At 44.4% G+C, this 18,574-nt stretch overlaps 3 protein-coding genes across 5 annotated transcripts in view; 2 read left to right on the forward strand and 1 right to left on the reverse strand.

Annotated features, from left to right (window-relative positions):
- Positions 1-3,362, forward strand: part of Apbb3 (amyloid beta precursor protein binding family B member 3) — a 7,091-nt gene extending 3,729 nt beyond the window's left edge. Inside the window, exons 11-13 of the mRNA XM_010613828.3 lie at positions 65-180; positions 312-503; positions 2,806-3,362. Of these exons, the coding sequence (XP_010612130.1) occupies positions 65-180; positions 312-503; positions 2,806-3,042 (545 nt within the window). The 3' untranslated portion in view covers positions 3,043-3,362. The remainder of the gene's footprint in view (positions 1-64; positions 181-311; positions 504-2,805) is intronic.
- Positions 3,363-3,994: 632 nt separating this feature from the next.
- Positions 3,995-10,411, forward strand: Sra1 (steroid receptor RNA activator 1). Of its 3 annotated transcripts, none has more exons than XM_010613830.2 (5): positions 3,995-4,096; positions 4,205-4,330; positions 8,897-9,102; positions 9,805-9,913; positions 10,036-10,411. In XM_010613830.2, exons 1-5 carry the CDS (start codon positions 4,072-4,074, stop codon positions 10,242-10,244), a joined length of 675 nt encoding a protein of 224 aa, XP_010612132.1. In that variant the 5' UTR covers positions 3,995-4,071; the 3' UTR covers positions 10,245-10,411. The 3 variants fall into 3 exon arrangements, with proteins under 3 accessions (XP_010612132.1, XP_010612135.1, XP_010612134.1); XM_010613833.2 differs by having other exon boundaries at positions 9,775-9,913; positions 10,022-10,163; XM_010613832.2 differs by lacking the exon at positions 4,205-4,330 and having other exon boundaries at positions 9,775-9,913.
- A 1,176-nt stretch (positions 10,412-11,587) lies between these two features.
- On the reverse strand, positions 11,588-13,474 carry Eif4ebp3 (eukaryotic translation initiation factor 4E binding protein 3). The gene is made up of 3 exons (XM_033767164.1): positions 13,262-13,474; positions 12,081-12,251; positions 11,588-11,926 (listed from the first exon to the last, which is right to left on the reverse strand). The coding sequence occupies exons 1-3, from the start codon at positions 13,362-13,364 to the stop codon at positions 11,898-11,900; spliced, it is 303 nt and encodes a 100-aa protein (XP_033623055.1). The 5' UTR covers positions 13,365-13,474; the 3' UTR covers positions 11,588-11,897.
- Between the last annotated feature and the right edge of the window lie 5,100 nt (positions 13,475-18,574).

Here is an 18,574-nt window from a genome sequence, read left to right on the forward strand (position 1 = left end):
TTTTTTTTTTTTTTTTTTTTTTTTTTTAATCACTGGGAGATACAACAGTGGGATGTTCCTCCAGGCATGGATGTGCTGAATGAGGCCATTGGTACCCTCACCGCCCGGGGGGACCAGAACACCTGGGTCCCTGCCATGCTTAGTGTATCTGACTCTCTCATGACTGCACATCCCATTCAGGTACCAGAAAAGGATGAAGTTGGGGACTGGGGAGGGTGAGCAGGGATACCAAGGGAGCCATTGGTTGGTGCTGGAAGAGAGTGGGTCCAGCCAGTCCTTGGCCCTCTAGTGACTAGGTGTGATGTGGGCAGGCAGAAGCCAGTGCAGAAGAGGAGCCACTGTGGCAGTGCCCTGTCCGCCTTGTGACCTTTATTGGTGTTGGCCGTGACCCACACACCTTTGGCCTCATTGCTGACCTTGGCCGTCAGAGCTTCCAGTGTGCGGCCTTCTGGTGCCAGCCCCATGCTGGAGGCCTCTCTGAAGCTGTGCAGGCTGCCTGTATGGTGAGTTAAGGGTGGGGAATAAGTGGATGGGAAGGGTGTATTGCTTTGCTGCTGCTCTGTTCTAGGGACTGAGCCTCAAGATCAGCAGCTTTTTTCCAGATACAGTGGTTATGTAGTTATATGATCTTTTTTATCCGTAAGGAGAGAGAGAGGCCTCGGTGTCTTCACATAAACATTCCCCTAACGATTGTCTATCTAGCAGCACCTGACCTGCTATAGTCTTGTTCCCTTTTAATCCAATATGAGTTGATGAAGAAAAGGCAGGTTATAGAAATTAATGTATCAGTCACACAGGAATATACTAAGGACTCTAGCTTATAATTTGATTAAAGGCAAAAATTTAAATGCTACTGGTGCCCAAAGTGTTTACAGTGATATAGGAGGTATCTTAAACTGTCCAAAGCAGTCATGCAATGAACTTAATTCCCATTGCATAGCCAAAATGAACAGCATTGATAACATTTCTGAAGCTTCTAAACATGAGGGCGACTACAGTGCCAGAGTGTTATTACCTCTCTTGCTTTAAGGTAAATTCATTGTGCAACTTTTGTTTTGGGATACATATCTATAGAGAGATACTATAAGGAAGTTTTATTTCTTAGGAAGTGCATTGAATAATTATTTCTTTTTAGTGTAATATATAGGGGTGGGGTATGCAAAAGAAATGTGTATTTTTTTCTAGTTGCCTATCTTCTGAGATAAAATAAGCACAGTCCTTCAGTGGATCTAGTAATTTAGTTAGGTAGTATAGCTTAGAATTTAAGTTTGCTATAGATTGTGCGTGTGTGCTAAAAGTTCCACAGTTCACAATTTCAGTATTAACCCATGTTGAAAAAGCTGTTACTAGTCAACAGATTTTAATGATGCGCAACATATAACATAAACATTAATTAGTCCTTAATAGTTATAAAGCCAAATGTATCGCATACAGATTTTTCTTCATTTTTTATAGCAGATTATATTAAAACAACTTAAATTGCAGGTACTCTGGCCTTCATTCTGTTTTTAGTCAGTTTTGGTTATATGACAATATTTAAAGGGCAGGACATTTTATATAGTAATTGTTATACCTGCTTTTCTTAGAGTATGAGGATCCCTGACAAGGGTTCCCACATACATTTCATGCATGTAGAGTTGTGTAGGGGCTGTGATCTGTAGGACTGGCATTGTCTTTCTTGTTTGTCTCATTAGGCTTTCTTGGCATCCATGGTCATTTGAATGTGTGATGCTTAAGCTCCATTAGTTCAGTTCACTTAACTCAGTCAACCAATGTGAGTGCATACTACTTGGGCCAAACTTGTCCCTGGGAATTCAGGAGTATAAAAGAGCCTTTTCCTTTATAGAGCACTTAGGATAGAGCAGAAACACCAGATGTACACCACAGGATGATGGAAGAGATGGGGTCAGAAAGGCTACCTGTAAGAAGTGATAGAAAACAGAGAGGCTCCAAGAGGAAGTTAGCCAGGTGAAGAGGAGAAGGGTAGGTATTCAAGCACAGTTGTGAGGGTGAGAGAGATGTTAATGGATTAGAGTATCTGAAAGAACCTAGTATATGTGGTGTGCAAGGAAGATGTAATAAGAAGAGGGCAGAAAGAATGGCATAAACCTGGTCGTGGAGAATCTTATAGGTCAGAGTGATAAGTTTACTTTGTCCTGAGACACTAGTAACCATTGAAGGATTTTGAGCAGGACAGTGAAGTCAGGTTTGTGGATTAGGACAACTGCTTATGCTATGGTATGGGTGAAAGATTTCAAGGACACAAGTGAGGAGGCAGGAAAGTCATTTAGGACGCTCTTTGAGTAGTTCAAAGGAGATAGGATTGAGGCAGTTGTATTGCCTGCTGAATCTGCTTTGCCAGGGAACTAGTCCACACATCCCAGTGAGAGGTGAAGCAGAGGCAGTATAGTGGGGAGTGAGGTTTAGAGTATAAGCTTTGCAGTCAGACAGAACTAGGTTTGAATGGCAGGTACACTTTTCTGGGTGTGACCTTGGGCAAGTCATTTATTCTCTCTCAATCTCAATAACCTCATTTGCAAACTGGGGGTAATAAGGCCACATGACTAACTGCAGTAAGTTAGATTATCGTACAAAGGACTTAGGATGTCTAGCCTTCAATTGCTCAGTGAATTCAAAGTTCTTTGTTTTGTGTTGAGCTGTCTGGGAATGCTGTAGGGTCTGCTGATGTACTAGCTCTCAGCCTTGTATCAGACAGAAGCCTTAGTCAGCTTTCTGCCCTACAGAAACTTTCAGAGAATCCAGGGGCAGAGCATAGCTGGATCCTCATGTTTCCCTTCTCCCTAGGTACAGTACCAGAAGTGTCTTGTGGCCTCTGCAGCTCGAGGCAAGACCTGGGGTGCCCAGGCCCGCCGTGCTCGCTTGCGGCTGAAGCGGACCAGCTCCATGGACTCCCCAGGAGGTCCCCTGCCTCTCCCTCTACTCAAAGGAGGTGTTGGGGGTGCAGGAGCAGCCCCTCGAAAGCGGAGTGTCTTCTCTTTTTTCGATGCCTTTCGGCTGAAACCCTCTCTCCATATGCCCTAAACTGATATTAGAGGGCTGGAGAAGGAGGCTCTGGATTCCACACCCAAGTCTGTACCCCTCCACTCCCCAGGGGCCTGCAGCCTCTTACCTATCTTCCTGCCCCCATCCTCATTTACCCTCTATTTCCCAATTTATTATTTATATTGATGACTGAGAGGACCTGCACTACAATGTAGGCCCTTGGCTCCCCTTTTCTTTCCTTGGGTCCTTGTGTTCTTTGCCCCTGTCCTGCCCTGGGCAGTTGGCTCTACCTCAGCAACACTTTATAGCAAAATCAGTGCAAATAAAAATCCCTCAGCGACCTCACTAGCTGTGAATGTATTGGACCTGGGACCGGGCTGGGGGCCAACAACCTGTGTGAAGTGCGTGTTTGATGTTGGTGGCTGCCGGTAGTCACATGAGGGTATGGACGTGAGAGTCTAACCTCATTCAACAATTTCTAAGGTCTCTGTGTGAGGTGTTAAACTAAGGAAATTATTGGTCAGGGTCCCACCTTGAGACTCCTATTAGAGAGATGAACAGGGTCAAACAATATAGAAGATGTGTAGGCCAACTAGTAAGTCTCAAAGCGTTGTTGGAGCTTAGGTGACCCCTAAACGTGGTCTAAAACATTACAGAAGTCTTGAAGAGCTGACATCTATTGAAGGAAGATGAGAACTAGTCAGTAGTGGACAGAGGTGAGGCTCCCAGAAGTCGGGGTTTGCTAAATCACAGGGCACACGTGGCAGGAGCTTTCTGGCTTGAACTTGCACCTTAGAACAAGTGGGAGAGATTGGACTCAAGACTAGGGCTCTAGGAGCGCCGGCCCCTTGGAAAAACATACTCGTTTGGTGCCTTGTGACCAGGACCCTGTGGTTCTTTAGCTGAAGGAGATAATCTAGTCACACAGGTAGGTGGTGCCCAGTTCTTCAGACAGCAGTTGAGAAGCACTGCTCCACTTCAAGGGCCCGGAGCCACCCGCCAGGCCAGTAGAGCAGAGCGGCCGCCCCGGAAGTGACGCGCTGCCCCGCTGGCGGTGCGGAAGTGGAGATGGCGGAGCTGTACGTGAAACCGGGTGAGAGCTCGGCGGGCGGGTTGGGGGCACATCATTTGTCTCCCCGAACCCCAGTACAACCTTTGCCAGAGTCCCAGTCTCGCTTCACATTTCCCGTCGTCTCTGTAGGCAACAAAGAGCGCGGCTGGAACGACCCACCGCAGTTCTCTTACGGGCTGCAAACCCAGACTGGCGGACCCAAGCGCGCTCCGCTCACTAAGAGGGTCGCCGCCCCCCAGGATGGATCCCCTAGAGGTGCGTGGGGTCCCTACGCGCTGAGAACCGCAGAGAATGGGCGGTTCCAGGGTTAAGCCTGTCCCCAGCACTCAGAGGCCTGTTTTCCTCCTCCAGGACCCCAGGAAGAGGGTCAGGGAAGGGGCTTTTCCGAGTTTCCCTTCGGCTTCGAGTTTTGATTTTTAAAAATACCCCACATTTTCATCCTAGGTAATCTCAGCGAGACTATTCTCAAATTATTTTCGTTACTTTGAAATTTTCTTTTTTCCAACCTAGACCTCTTCCCAGAACCCCATCCATATCTACTTTGTCTTCACTTGGATATATAATATGCACTTCGTACTTTACATGTCATTCGTACTATCAGTATTTTTACTAAGCACTTACTAAGAGGGCAAACTAAACAGTGAGAAAGACAAGTGGCCTCTATTTTCACGAAGTCTGTACTGTAGCATTGAAGACAGATGAATTGTAAGGGCTTGTAGAGAAATAAAACAGGGTGATGTTACTAGGTACCTTGTTAGCTGAGGGGCTGACTTTTGAGCTCAGCCATACAAAAAATCCCGGCACTCTTGAGAAGGCTGAGGCAGGAGGATCGCACATTTGAACCTGGCCTGCGTAACTGGACGACTCTAAAAACCTGTCACAATAAAAATTTTAAAAGGGCTTGGGATGGCCAGCTGTGGTGGCACACACCTGTTAAGTAAGCCCAGCACTAGGGGAGGCTGAGGGAGGATCACTGCCTGGGCTACATAGTTCAAGGACAGCCTGAACTACATAGCAAGACCTTGTCTCAAAATAAAAGGGCTGAGGATCTATGTAGTTTTCCCAGGATACAGAGTTTGTGTTTTAATTTATTTAAAGCTGGAAGGCCCTGAAAGGTTAAAGTAAGGCAACCAGTAAGTGAGCTGTGGTCCTCCCAAAGGGGCTCAGGTTTCGTTCTTTCAGTATCCCTCCATCCTTTTCCACTACAGAGCAATGATACAGGTTAGTGATGGCAAACCTATGGCCTATGTGCTGAAGTGGGCTGTTTGTATCACTGAACACTCTAAGAGGTTTGCCATGACTGATATAGGGCATAGTTTTTAACCTCAGCACTGTTATATAGTTCTAGATTATTCATTTGGGGACTGTCTTTGCACTGTAGATTCTTCAGCAGAAACCCTAACTAGACTCAGTAGATGGTAGTAGCACCCATCCAGATGTGGCCGGACAGCCCCCAAAATCTCCCCAGTTTACCGCTGACTGATTTATAGTCTTTGAAGAATCACTGTGGGGCTAGGTTGTAACTCAGTAGAGCCCTTGCTTAGTATGTGTGAGGCCATATGTTTCACACTGGGGAAAAATCACTGTGCTGTACAGAAGAAGACTTTTTAGAAGTGGAAAGATAAATCTAGAAACTTATGTTAGTACAGGCAAGATTTAATGATTCAACAAGGATAACAGTCAGGTGGTGTAGGAATTGAGTGATGGCTACGTCATGGAGAAAGGAATGATAGAGAACAAATCAAATTTTCAGTTTTTTCTGGTAAGAGACTGGGGGACAAAGGATTTTTTTTTTTAGGGAGGGAAAACAGGCTTTTGGTTTGGAGCATGTTTAGTTTGGGTTGCTAATTTTGTCAGAAGTCTAGTCTAGAGTTAGAGAAATAGTTGTACTCTTAGGGATATTTGATGTCACAGGCTTGAATTAGACTACATAAAGTGTGGATAGGGGCCTAAACATCCAAGACAAGGTAGCATCAGATCTCGGTTAGAACTGGTGGTGGGAAGATGAGAGTTCCTGTTTGATGACCTATATTTTCTCAGCGAAACATGAACCAGTGTCAGATGTAGAAAGAGTATAGGAAGGAAGAAAAAAAGATGAAAAAATAGGGCTTTCCAGCATTTCAAGGTTGTGGAGAGAAGGAATCAGCAAAGAATACTGAGAAATAGCCAAAGAAGAATATGAAAGAGTAAAAATGACTCAACAGTGAAGAATGCTGCCGGGAGGTCAAGCAAGACTAAGGGACCACCAAATTTGGCGAGCATTGCAATCACAGGTGACCTCAACAATAGCAGTCTCTGTGGATTTGGTGAAAACAAACTCAGCTGGAATGGGCTGAAGAGACTATGAAAATACAGTGTAATTATGGACAGTTTATTCAAGAAATTCTGTTAGTAGAGTATGTAACTGGAATAATGTGAAATAAGGGAGGGCTGGTGAAATAAGGGTGGTACTGTATATACTAGGTACTGTATATACTACAGCACATCTATATGCTGATGAGTAATTTAGTAGAGAACCAGAACTGATGATGCAGGAGAAAAGGGCTAATTGCAGGAGGGAGGCCTAAAGAAGACATGAGAGGCTGAGTTGTAAAATACAGCCGGTGAGATAGCTTTTGATAAGAGGAGGAATCTTTCATGTATAATGAGAGGAAGAAAGCAGCCACAGATGTAGTTAGGAGTTCCTGTTTGATGACCTACGTTTTCTCAGTGAAACATGAGGCAGTGTCATACATGAAAGACAGCAGAGAAAGGAAAAGAAGATGAGAAAATAGTTGTTATGAAGAGTGGGAAAATGAGGCAGTGTTGGACACCTTTCAAAAAACTGTAGCCATAGAAAGTGTTAAATTACAAAGTGTTAACAGCATGGTTGTTTTTCCTCGCAAGTGTAAGCACTGGTTTAACTACTAGAATGGCTTAAAAAGAGGGGAGAGGGGGAAAGGAAAAGGAAATAGTGTTTATAAGGGAGCCGTTGTGATGCATGCTTGTAATCCCAGCACTCAAGAGGTTGTGGCAGGACAATCACAGCAAGTCTGAAGCCAGACTGAGGTACACAGTTCTAGGCCAGCCTGAACTACAGAACAATACCCTGTCTCAAAAAGAGAGAAAGTATAAGGGAGTGATTTTTTAATTCCCCACAAAATTTGAACAGTTGAGATGGAAGGAAGGGGTGATCAGATTTTAGAGGTCAGTGCAGTACAGTGAGCAAAACAAAGGCAAAAAGGTGGGGCAAAGTGATCATAGAGATACAGTGGTCAGATAACCCAGAGGCCAAATTGTTACATGCATTAATTATCCTTGTAGATGATGTCTCAAAGTAAGTTTTGGACTTTCCTCCTCTAGCCTTTCTTAAGTCACTGAAATCAGAAACCATGTCATCTTGACTCCTCCCTCACCCCCAACCACCACGTCCTGTTGGCACCTCCTACTCAAAATCTCAGACAACTCCATTTCCCCTCCTTTTTCCCCTTAGTCCATGCCATAATTCTTTCCATTAACCAACTGCTGTGCCTGCCTCCATTATTATCTGTTCTTGTCAGTTTTTCACAGAGCATCCACCTTAAAAAGTCTGGTCATATTACTCCTTGCTTTTATAAACCTGTGGTAGCTTCTCAGGTCTGTTTGGCTAGGACCAAACAACTCAGGATCTGGATCCTGTGCTTAATCTCTCCAGTAAAAGCTCGTATTACTTTCTTCAGTGCTAATAATTTCCAGCCCCACCAGCCTTGTTTCTTCTCTTGAACAAGACTGTTCATGCCTATTGAGCATTGCCCTTACCTATACACACTACTTGTTCTTTCAACTCATCATAGCTGCATTTATTGTATCCCTTAGTTCTCAATAAAAACTGCTAACTTTTGAGTACTTTTTGCTACACACTAATCCAGAAGCTGTACCTATCTATATTCATAATTGTTATCTTAATCCTACAAAGTGTCATATAACTACATATAATACCCCCATTTTAGAGGAACACAAGTTTAGAGGTTGTAAGTAACTTGTTGGTGATCACAGATCACTTGAGCTGAACTAAACTTAGAAGGCTTTCCTTGAACAGTTTAGGTAGGTCCCCCTATTCCTCTTTATCACATAATCTCTTTGTAGCACATAATTTGGTAATTTTGTGTTTTTCTCCTTTCCCTCTAGAATTTTAAGTTCTTGAGGTCAGGAACCAAGTCTGTCTGGTTTATTTTTTTATTTTTGGTACCTGGCAAATTGTGTATAATAGAGACTATATACTATACACTACTTTTTCTTTTGCAGTACTTGGTATATGTGCTGAAGTGAGCACTCTTTTGCAGTACTTGGGATTGAACCCAAGGCCTTCACACTAAGCTATATCCCAGCCCCTTTTATTTTTAATTTGTGACTGGGTCTTGGTAATCATTGAGTTAGTTGCCCATGCTGGGCTTAAATTTGTGAGCCTTCTATCATAGTCTCCTAAAATACTGGGACTATAAGCATGTGGTGCCACACCTGGCTCCCACCCCACCCCACTGCAGTACTAGGGTTTGAACCCAGGACCTCTTGTATGCCAGACAAGTACTCTACCCTTTAGCTACATTCCCAGGCTCTTTGGCACGGAGTGGGGGGACGGACGGGGGGGGACTTGCGAAGTTGCCCAGGCTCTCCTAGAACTTGTGGAAGATTTCCCTGCCTTAGCCTTCTAAATAGTTGGAATTATACGTCTGTATCACCATACACAGCTTTTATACACATTTTTAATAAAGTGAGTTGTCCCATAGTCTTGCTTAGAATAGGTGAGTTTAGAATTATTTATCTGTTTAAGCCATATTGCTTGATTCTGCTTTACCTTTTCAGTTACTACCTCAGAGACTTCTCCTGGGCCCCCTCCAATGGGGCCTCCACCTCCTTCAGGTAAGGCTCCCAGCCTCCTACCTGTGGGGAGCTCTCCTGCCTCCAGTGTGGAACCCACGGGTTTCCCAGTCATTGAGTCTGAGGCTTTGATAGAAGATGTGCTGAGACCTTTGGAACAAGCATTGGAGGATTGCCGTGGTCATACAAGGGTAAGCCCTGGCATTCCAGGGGTGGAAAGGAATCTTATCCACAGCCACTTGCAGCTACTGCTCCTGAAGGGAGAACTTTTGGGTGATGGCTCTTAATTTTTTGTTATGGGCCCCTTAAGAATCTAAGGCTTTCCCAAGAAAGTGAACGAAGAATTTCAAGAGGGTTCACAGAACTTGTCGGTCAGTCATAGAGGCTTACGAGTTTAAGAGTTGAACTCAACTACCATAAGTAAAAATAGCAGCTTGATTTCTGTTACCTCCAGGTCATTCAGAGCACACACTGATACTTTTGTGTTCAGAGGATTTATACTGAACTAAGTGAGGGAGAGAGTAACCTTCTACCTAGTGTTTTTCTAAGCTCTCTGGAGGCAAGGAATCAAGGAAAGGGGAAGTAGCATGGTAATTTTACCTTTTTGATTCTTAAGTTTGCTTGTTTGCAAAGTAGCACTATGAGCTTCTAAGAAGTCCCTAAGATTTAAAAATTCTAGCCATATCTGCACTTTTTCTTGGGAGGAGATCCAGAAACTTCATCAGGTTCTTTCTCAGTGGGGGTCTCTAACCTTTGTGTAAACAATCAGAGCTCTAGGAACTAAGCATAGAGATCCAGGCCAGAGAAAGCAGGTGCTTCTTGAGAGGTGCTGACTTTCCCTCTCCTTGCTGGGCTCCCTGCAGCACTTGAGTGAAGCGGGCTCTGTCTCTCAGAAGCAGGTATGTGATGACATTGGCCGACGCCTGGCATTGCTTCAGGAACAGTGGGCAGGAGGAAAGTTGTCAACTCCTGTAAAGAAGAGGATGGCACTACTGGTGCAAGGTAGGGATGGGTTTCTTAATATATTGGAAGTCCCTTGCTGCAACTCTGACTTTTGGGGAGGAGAGCATGGAAGCTACTACCTCTTTTATCCCAGTCTGCTTGCTCAAGTTCTCTCTCCTCAGAGCTTTCAAGCCATCAGTGGGATGCAGCAGATGACATCCACCGCTCACTCATGGTTGACCATGTGACTGAGGTCAGTCAGTGGATGGTGGGAGTTAAAAGATTAATTGCAGAAAAAAGGAGTCAGTCTTCCAAGAAAGAAACCAATGAAGAGAAGTCTGAAGTGGCAGTTGATAACCAGACCATACCAGGCTTTCAAGAGGCTCCATAAGCCTGGAGGTTCCCCGGACTCACACAATCTGCTAGGCCTTGGTGTGGGAAGTCTTCTCTCACTTGGCTACCTTTTAGCACCAGAGACTGTTCCATTGGGCCTCATCTACAGGGAGGTCACTTGTTACTTATAATGTACACATTTTAATAAAAATCATCTCAATGGTGGACACTGGGGAGCAAATAAGAGCCTTTCCTATGCCAAACTGGTTCCTTCTGATGTTAACTCTCCCATACCCTACAAATTTCTATTCTCCCTTCTCCATTCATTGTGAAGCCTTGCTGGGCCTGGCCAAATTGCTGCCTGCAACTTCCCAAAATTAAACAGGAGCACATTTGTTGCATTGTGGAACATCCCTGGTCTTGGATGGTTTCTTCTCAGCACAAGAACAGATTCAAATAGCACAGGGAGATTTCCCTCAAGAAAAGGAGACTTCAGGGCTGGGGATTTAGCTCAGTCATGCTGCGCTGCCTTGCAAGCACAAGGTCCCGAGTTTGGCCCCTGGTACCGCCAAAAAAAAAAGTAGACTCCTTTTGATTTTTGTTTTGTCTTTGGAGACAGGGTCTCATTATGTAATTCAGGTTGGCCTTGAACTCACTATGTACCCCAGGCTGATCCTCCTGCCTCAGCCTCCTGAGTACTGGGATTACAGGCATGTGCCAGCACATCCAGCTAAGACTCCATCCAGTTAAGACTCCTTTTTGCACTGTGTCATCTTTGAGATATTTAGATGCTAGAGATTAAAATTAGAATGGGATGTCTGCTGCATAAATTGAAGGAGAAAAATACTAGATTACTGCGATTTGGAATCATGACTTGTATGACTCACCAAGCAAGCTGTTAATTTTGAGTGTCAATGTGGGCCCTAATGTTTCTTAACCCCCTGTGAACACAGCTTGGCAGGGGATGGTCATGGTAGAAATGCTGTATGAAGGAAAGCTACAAGCTTTTCAGTGTTGGAATGGGAATTGGTACCTACAGGAAAGACACTGAAAAGGCAAAGGGAGAGACAGGATGGCTAGAGGTTAGGACAAAATCTCTCTTCCTGGAGAGAAATCTCTCCTCTGGTTTAAGAATATAAGAGGTGACAAAAGGGAGGCCTAGTAGGGGTGGCCTAGTTCTGGGAAGGGTGCTTCCTCAAAAGACAGGGACAGCAGCTGGAAGGGCAGGCTATTGCTGTTTGTGGTCTGGTGACTCCTGTAACCTGTCTTAGGCTGTAATTGCTGCTGGAAGTGGGCCCAGTGGGAACTGGGAACAGATCTGGGGCCTCTTAACTAGGCCTGCTGGAGCCCTGACTTTGTGGCTGAGGTGAAATCAACATTAAGAACAATGGAGCCAAGACATTTCTTTGAATGTTTACTGAGCAGCCCCAAAGTGACAACACTATACCCCAGTCCCAACCCTGAGCATAGAGGGCTGGAGTTTGGGATGAGTACTCACAGACCAAAGACAAAGAGCTGAGGGCCTGGTAAGTTGCCCACTCCCATCCTTGGTCTAGCTGCCTCAGAACTAAGGGAGGCCCAGAAGCAATAAGTCATCCCTGTCCAGATTAGAAGAGACCAGCTGGCTTCTGAATACCCCAGGAAGAGGTGGTGTCAGCAGTGGCATGAGGGATCCTTCTGTAACTCCACACATGGGGTCATCTGTATTGGGTTAGATGTCCATTTCAAATTGTGCATCATCTGGAGAGAGAAAAGGCAGGACTAGTTGCTGGATTGAGGGTCTGCAGGCCCAGCATCTGTGCAGAAACCCCTCTTGGAGCTGAGCTCCCACTCTACAAGGGCATTTAAACTCAATGACCCAGCATTTCTTAATATTAGTTCTTGCTTTCCTTACCGGGTATCTCGTCCTCTGTCTCCTTCTGTTCCTTCAGCAATTCCAGCTTGGAGGGTGGGGCAGTTGGAGTTGTGACCCCGGGAATCTGAGGGAGGCAGCAGGGTGGTGTCCGGGCAATGGGTGAGTTCTTGCACTCCAGCAGAAACTTTCTGTCGTAGATGATCCTGGTGCCTGTTGAGTGGTAGGGGCTGATGTAAGAGTCAATACAATACAATATACAGGTGACTAGGGTCCCAGACAGAGCCTTTCGGAGGCTGGCAGTTAGGTCCTGTGTCACACTTGCCTGTGTTTCAAAGGACATTTGCTGTGCAGCGCAGCCAGCATTTTAACGAGCATCTGACAGAATTCCAGGCCTAACCAAGGTGTCTAAGCACCAAAAAGCAGGTAAAGCATTGCAGCTAGCCCAGGCAGGGGCAGTTTCAGGTCTTGTCTCTTAGAGGAGCATTAAACTCCTTTAATGCTCTGGAGTTTCCTTGCTTTGGGTCACAAGGTGAGGCCTTGCTGTCCACCTCAGATCAGAAAGCCAAATAGTTGTGAAGCATTTTATGCAGTGCTGCTGACTAGGCTCTTATCTGCTGCAGGGAGGGGCTGTGCCCTGCTTATCCGGAGAAACACTGGGACACACTGTTCTACTCTGACCCCTCCCAAGTCCTATAAAACTCAGCCTAGCCTAAGAGGAACTTGGCCAGCATAGTGTCCTCCAAGGGCTCCTCCCCCTGCCCATGTGGCAGGAACCTGGGTCAGGAGCCCAGCAGCTCCAGATTCTAGGCTGCTGGCCCAACCAAACAGCTACCAGGCGGCCACACACACCCAAAGCTCCCTTCCCCCAAACTGCTCAAACCGCTTCAGGAGACCTAGGCTTTCACAGGGCAGTTCCGTTGGGGCCTGGGCTCCTACGAAAGACAATATAGTGAACAAGCATATGCAAGGCATCCTGAACCACTGTAAGGAATTACAGCCTAGAGTTAACCGGAAGGTTCAAGGCACTGTTGCATCACTCAGGTTTTTGGGAAAACTCAGGTTTTAGTTTAGGCTTCAGACATCCTCCCCAAAGCTACAACCTGTAGAGGGGCCTGAGGACTAGTCCAAGGCCCACAGCTCTCCACCCCCACCCAGCAACAGCAAGCACACGCACACGTTCGTTTGCCCACTCTCTGCGGACCCCGGCCCAGCACGCTGACCTCCTGGGGTTGTGGCGTACAGCGTGCCCCCCGGCGTGGTGCTGTAGCAGTCGGGCAGCCGGTCAAGGCCCCCGGGAATAGGGCAGCTCGTGGACGTGGACATTGCGAGCGACAGAAGCAGGAAGGTAATCCGCTGGTGCTGCAGACGGGACGCTGTTGTGAGTCTCAGGCGGACCCAGCGGACCACGTGCAGCAGCAGGCAACAACACCAGGACGACGTCACGCCCGGGGCGGGTCAACCGCCTTCTCAGTACGACGGTCCCGCCTACTCGCTAGCAAGTAAGCCCCTGGTCTGCGGAAAAGCAGCGACCCAGACTGTGCACCAGCCTTCATATTTCAGATTTTCCTGGGCCAACACTTGACAATCTGCCTCTGGCTGCTGCAGCAGCTTGGCTGGTTACTGTTTACACCTTGGTGCAGGGACATCCGACCATGCTGCGCTGTATTAATTCATCCGTTCCTTCAACAGTTTGGTACACTTAAGCACTATAAAAGTCACTGAACAACGAAGAGGTGAGGTAAGTCTCTGCTTCCAAGTCCCACATCTTGTAGGAGGGGGAGAAGCTGGGTTTCAGCGTTATCTGACTCCAGAGCCTGGATCCTTGAGGACAGCATATACTGCCTCCTATAAACAACAGGGACTGGGAATGTAGTTCAGTTGTAGAGCGCTTACCTAGCATGTCCCAGACCCTGTGTTCGATCCCCATCGCTCCCTAGCAATATAATAAATACAGGATGAAAGTATTTAACGACCTTGAGCACAGCGGGAACTAATTAAAGGATGATTAAAAGCTCAGAGACAGGAGAGGCTGCAGCTGAGACATAAAAGAGTGTGTGTGTGTGGGGGGGAGGGCAGCCTTGTTTTTTATTGTTTTCAGACGGTCTCACTATGTAGTTCAGGCTGGCCTTGAACTCAGCAGTCCTGCCTCAGCCTCATGAGTGCTGGGATTACAGGCCTGCTTCACCCCATGCATGGCTACAGGTCTGCCCTTTGATTTGCCATAGCTATTTAAGGTAGGGCAGGGTTGGTAAGGAGAGTTGGTCCTTTATAGAAAGGAAGGTAAAAAAGTATCACTTTTTTTTTCTTAATGTAGGCACAGTGGTATGATAGGCTAGGGAGAGTGGGAGAACTAAGTACTAACTCTAATACCTATAAGACACTGAAAATCTTAATTTCATCTAGTTGTCTTCTGTGGCTTCCTCAAAATCAGCAGACCCCCTCCTCATATCCAAATTAAATATAGACCACCTGCCTGCATGCATGTGTTTATCAATATAATAGTTCTGGCTTTATCAGATTTTCCCTTTGTTCTGATTTTCGTGATCATTTCAACAACAAAAAATATATTTTATGAATCAGTGTTTCTCAAACTTTAATGTGCATGTGAATTTCTTTGAGATCTTGTTAAAATGATAATTCTGATACAGCAGGCCTGTGGAGATTCAGGATTTTAAAATACATCCCCTGGTAATGTAGGCCCTCAGAATTACATTTCAGGTAGCAAGGATATGTATATTTATTGTTCAAAAAAAAGGTATTTAAGCCTCTTAAAAATGGTGTGTGCCTAAATGAAGTGTATTAACATTGCTGGAGGGTAAGGATTGGAAGCATATGAAGAATACTCTGACAACTCAGACTTTAAGCAAGGTAAGGAAGTAGTCTGATGAGATGGGGAGTGGGAATATGGAAAAAGTACGGTGGCTACAGGGATGGAGGTAAGTGGATGAGTCAAATACACAGAGGAGAATGACAAAGATTTATTAGGAGTGGGGTGAGGGAAATGGAGATATCCTAGGACAGTGGTGGCAATACTATGCCATACTTAGTGGTAAAGTGCTTGCCTAGTATGCTCAAGGCCCTGGGTTCACAGTACCACAAAAATTTGTTTAGAACACTAGTAGGGAAGACAAGAAGAGGGGCATATCATATTGGGCACTGAATAATGGGTGTGGAATGTCCAAATAAGTACAGTAAGCAGCTGAATACACTGGGATGAAGTTCAGGGGAAGAACTTTAGGCTAGTGCTTCAGATTTGAATGGAACAAAATCCAAGAGTATGGGATGAGATCACCTGTAGAGAAGGTACAGTGTAAGAAGAGGCCCAAGCACATCCACATTTACTGAAGGAAGAGGATTCACTTAAATAGACCCAGAAAAAGCAGTAAAAAATAGATGTAGGTGGTTTTTAAGAAGGACCCACGTGTGAGTAAGGCCTTCTTCTAAGAGTCTCTACTACAAAACAGTAGCAATTACTTCTGTTACTATTATAATGAATACTGCTTGCAGCCAACTTTTTGGAAGTAGTATATAAGGGCCAAGGAAGTAGAAAACAGCTAATTTACTTTAGAGAGACCCAGACTCATTATCCATGCAACGTGGATGGAAGAATAAGAGTTTAGATCAGAGTTAACACTAAATACCCATTAGATAAGGAAGCTTAAAAATAATACCTATGCCTAGCCTCGCTTCATCTCTATACCATGGAAATTGCTTTGGACTCACAAGCCATCAAGATAAAACAAGTGAAAAGGAGTCACAAGTTAGGTTAGGAGGAGTCAGATCATCTGATTCACTCTCTTCTTTTCCAAAATAGGCCTCAAAGCTCAGGCTTATGACCTCCGATTGGAGGTGCTCTTAGCACATTGAAGATTTTGACACTTAACGCCACCTTTTTTCTTGTTCATTTCCTACAGAAGAGAGTGAGAGTCTAGGACAGCGTTCACTGGGAAAACGTCAGACCAACTGTAGTTCTTGACAGAAGTGCTTCTCACTAGTTAGAGAACGAGATGTTCAGAAGCTGTTTTCCTCTTGTTTGCTTCTTCCTGGGTTGACAATGTGGTCCAAAGGTCTTCGACGGTGGGACAGAACCATTCTCTATTTGGCTTGAAACTATCATATGACCTATTTTTCCCTTTATACAAGATAAATCAAACTAAAGATGGTACCCTTGTGTACTAGTCTGGAGGTTAGGAGGAGGATTTGGCCAGAATCTACACAGATTGAAACTGTAGTTCCAAGTCCTGAGATTTCTTACCTCTGGTTAGGAGAGGCCACCATTGGTTGTCCAACTCTCTTCTTTGGTCTGGTTAGCTGAGGTGATGTGATTTCCCCTTTGAGAGCAGGGACTGAAGAAAGCAGACTGGCCTATAAAAGGGCAAGTCAGCACACTGTAGCCACAACAGGTTTAAAGGATCTTAAAACATCAGTAATTTTATTGGTGGTGGAATTCTATTACATTGAGGACTACCTGAAACAATGGATCCAAAAAATTTGATGATAGTTTTATTCCTTGAAAAGACTCAATCTCACGGAGTCTGACCTGTGCCTTGGCAGGGCATTTCTTAATAACTTGAGGGCTCACTGAAGATGTATAAGGTTTTCTTCTGCCTCCACTAAAATCTCAAAATCAATTCTGGTTCCCAGAATAGCAGGCTTTGGATTCCATATCGGATTCAAACCATAGCACTGTAAATAATCTTATGGTTTCTAGTACCATATCTTAAATCATCATTCATAAGAAAAAAGAAGAAAATTTGTTAGGACTAGAAGATTCTTTTAAGTGAAGCCCAGAAGGGTTAAATGACTTGCCTAAAATCACATAGCTTCAAATAAAAGAAATGAAAATAAAGTTTAGGCTTCTGACACTTGTTCCACCCATCTGCCCTCCACCACCCCTGTAATCCCTATAACCCCTGTATATTTTGATTTCTTCTTCTTTTGTTTTTGGTACCAGGGATTGAACTCTGGTCCTTGCTCTTGCAAGGCAGGCCACTGAACCGCTAAGCTAAATCCCTGGCCCTTATCCCTGTATATTTTGATTTCTTCTTCTTTTGTTTTTGGTACCAGGGATTGAACTCTGGTCCTTGCTCTTGCAAGGCAGGCCACTGAACCGCTAAGCTAAATCCCTGGCCCTTATCCCTGTATATTTTGAAAGTAATTAAGTTCTTACCTGAGCTAGGTTTTATCCAATGTTCAAGTTGGTAAAATAGCAGTAAAGTAATGCCAGGAAGAGGCAGGCAGAGGAAGAAGAGATTATAGCAGGCGAAATGGGATTGGGAGTAGGCTACCAGGATCCAAATAGAAAGAAAGGAAGGTAGTGCTCATAAGAGGGAAGGGAGGAGGGAACCCTAAAGACCTACTTCCACTGTACCACTCTTTTTTTCTGCCTAATTCTTTTAAGGGTTTCTCCCTCTTTTATCTTTGGATTCTAATCCCTGATGTGAGATAAAGTTTCTTGTTCTGCTGTCCTCTGAGTACAAAATAATAGATTTAAGGGTTCCTTCAGACAATTCAAACATATATGTATGATAGAATACTTACCCTTTTGTCCCTCTGATTTTCTTAATATTATTACTCACTACTATAAATTTCAAGGATTCTTTCATTCATTTCACTAATTTTAAGTGATTTTTCTGTGACTTGTAAGTGGAAATACAGATATGTAGGTGAACCAAAATGTCTTTATTTCCCCCACTGAGAACATTTAACATGGTTATTGACCACTACAAATTCAATACTAGTGATACTTTCTGAATCCATTAAAAATAGAAAACAAGAAATTAGTTTAATGGGCTGGGGATTTAGCTCAGTGGCGCCGCACCTGTCTCAAAAGCAGAAGGTCTCCCTGGCACACACAAAAAAAAGTTGTTTAAAGGAATCTTTATGTCTAACAGAGAACAAACATGGTATGTGTGATCTGGTGCTGGCTTTGGGACCTGGACAGAAGATTAAAAATTCTTGTTGGTATGAGAGTAGAAAAGTGCTGCTTGTACAGTATTGTCCCTAACTACTCCCCGCCCACTTTTCATCTTTCTTTGCCTTCTTTTGGCCTCAAATCTTTTCTTATTTTCTTCTTCAATACTATCTATATATAAGACCAGGAAATTCAACTATATTAAAATACAAGAGGTTGATGACTATACTTTCAGCGGGCTAGGTTTTTCTTGCTCTATTGCATCAGCTTCTTGGCATACGCTTTGTTTGGCCAACCCATTCCAGTGTTCCTGTGGTTAGCTGCTGTTAAACATACTGGCTTTTCATACTTGGGGCCATGGAACTAAGCCCAGAATTAGTCACATATTTATAAACATTACTAAGAAGATTCAACAATACAACAGAATAACAGGAGTCATGCCCTTCTTATGTCCCAATTCAAAATTTAAAATGCCTTTAACATAATAATACATTTTTTAGATATTAAAAAAAAGTCAGGAATCACAAAAAAACCTGAAGTTCATGATTTTAGTGCCCTTAAATTTGTTCAGAATTAACTGATTTAAATTCAAAAGTTTTTTTTCCCCCTTTTATCTTTT

Source organism: Fukomys damarensis, unplaced genomic scaffold (assembly GCF_012274545.1).
Source record: "Fukomys damarensis isolate Sample0158 unplaced genomic scaffold, DMR_v1.0_HiC HiC_scaffold_3, whole genome shotgun sequence".
In the NCBI taxonomy this organism is placed as follows: Eukaryota; Metazoa; Chordata; class Mammalia; order Rodentia; family Bathyergidae; genus Fukomys; species Fukomys damarensis.

Excerpts from the sequence above, each read along its gene's own strand:
- Sra1 (XM_010613830.2), top strand. The coding sequence starts at position 4,072 with ATGGCGGAGCTGTACGTGAAACCGG. Across the intron at positions 4,331-8,896 it reads CCAGGATGGATCCCCTAGAG|TTACTACCTCAGAGACTTCT; the intron begins GTGCGTGGGGTC and ends TTACCTTTTCAG. Across the intron at positions 9,914-10,035 it reads GATGGCACTACTGGTGCAAG|AGCTTTCAAGCCATCAGTGG; the intron begins GTAGGGATGGGT and ends CTCTCTCCTCAG.
- Eif4ebp3 (XM_033767164.1), bottom strand. The coding sequence starts at position 13,364 with ATGTCCACGTCCACGAGCTGCCCTATTCCCGGGGGCCTTGACCGGCTG. Across the intron at positions 12,252-13,261 it reads GTACGCCACAACCCCAGGAG|GCACCAGGATCATCTACGAC; the intron begins GTCAGCGTGCTG and ends ACCACTCAACAG. Across the intron at positions 11,927-12,080 it reads GACAGAGGACGAGATACCCG|ATGATGCACAATTTGAAATG; the intron begins GTAAGGAAAGCA and ends TTCTCTCTCCAG.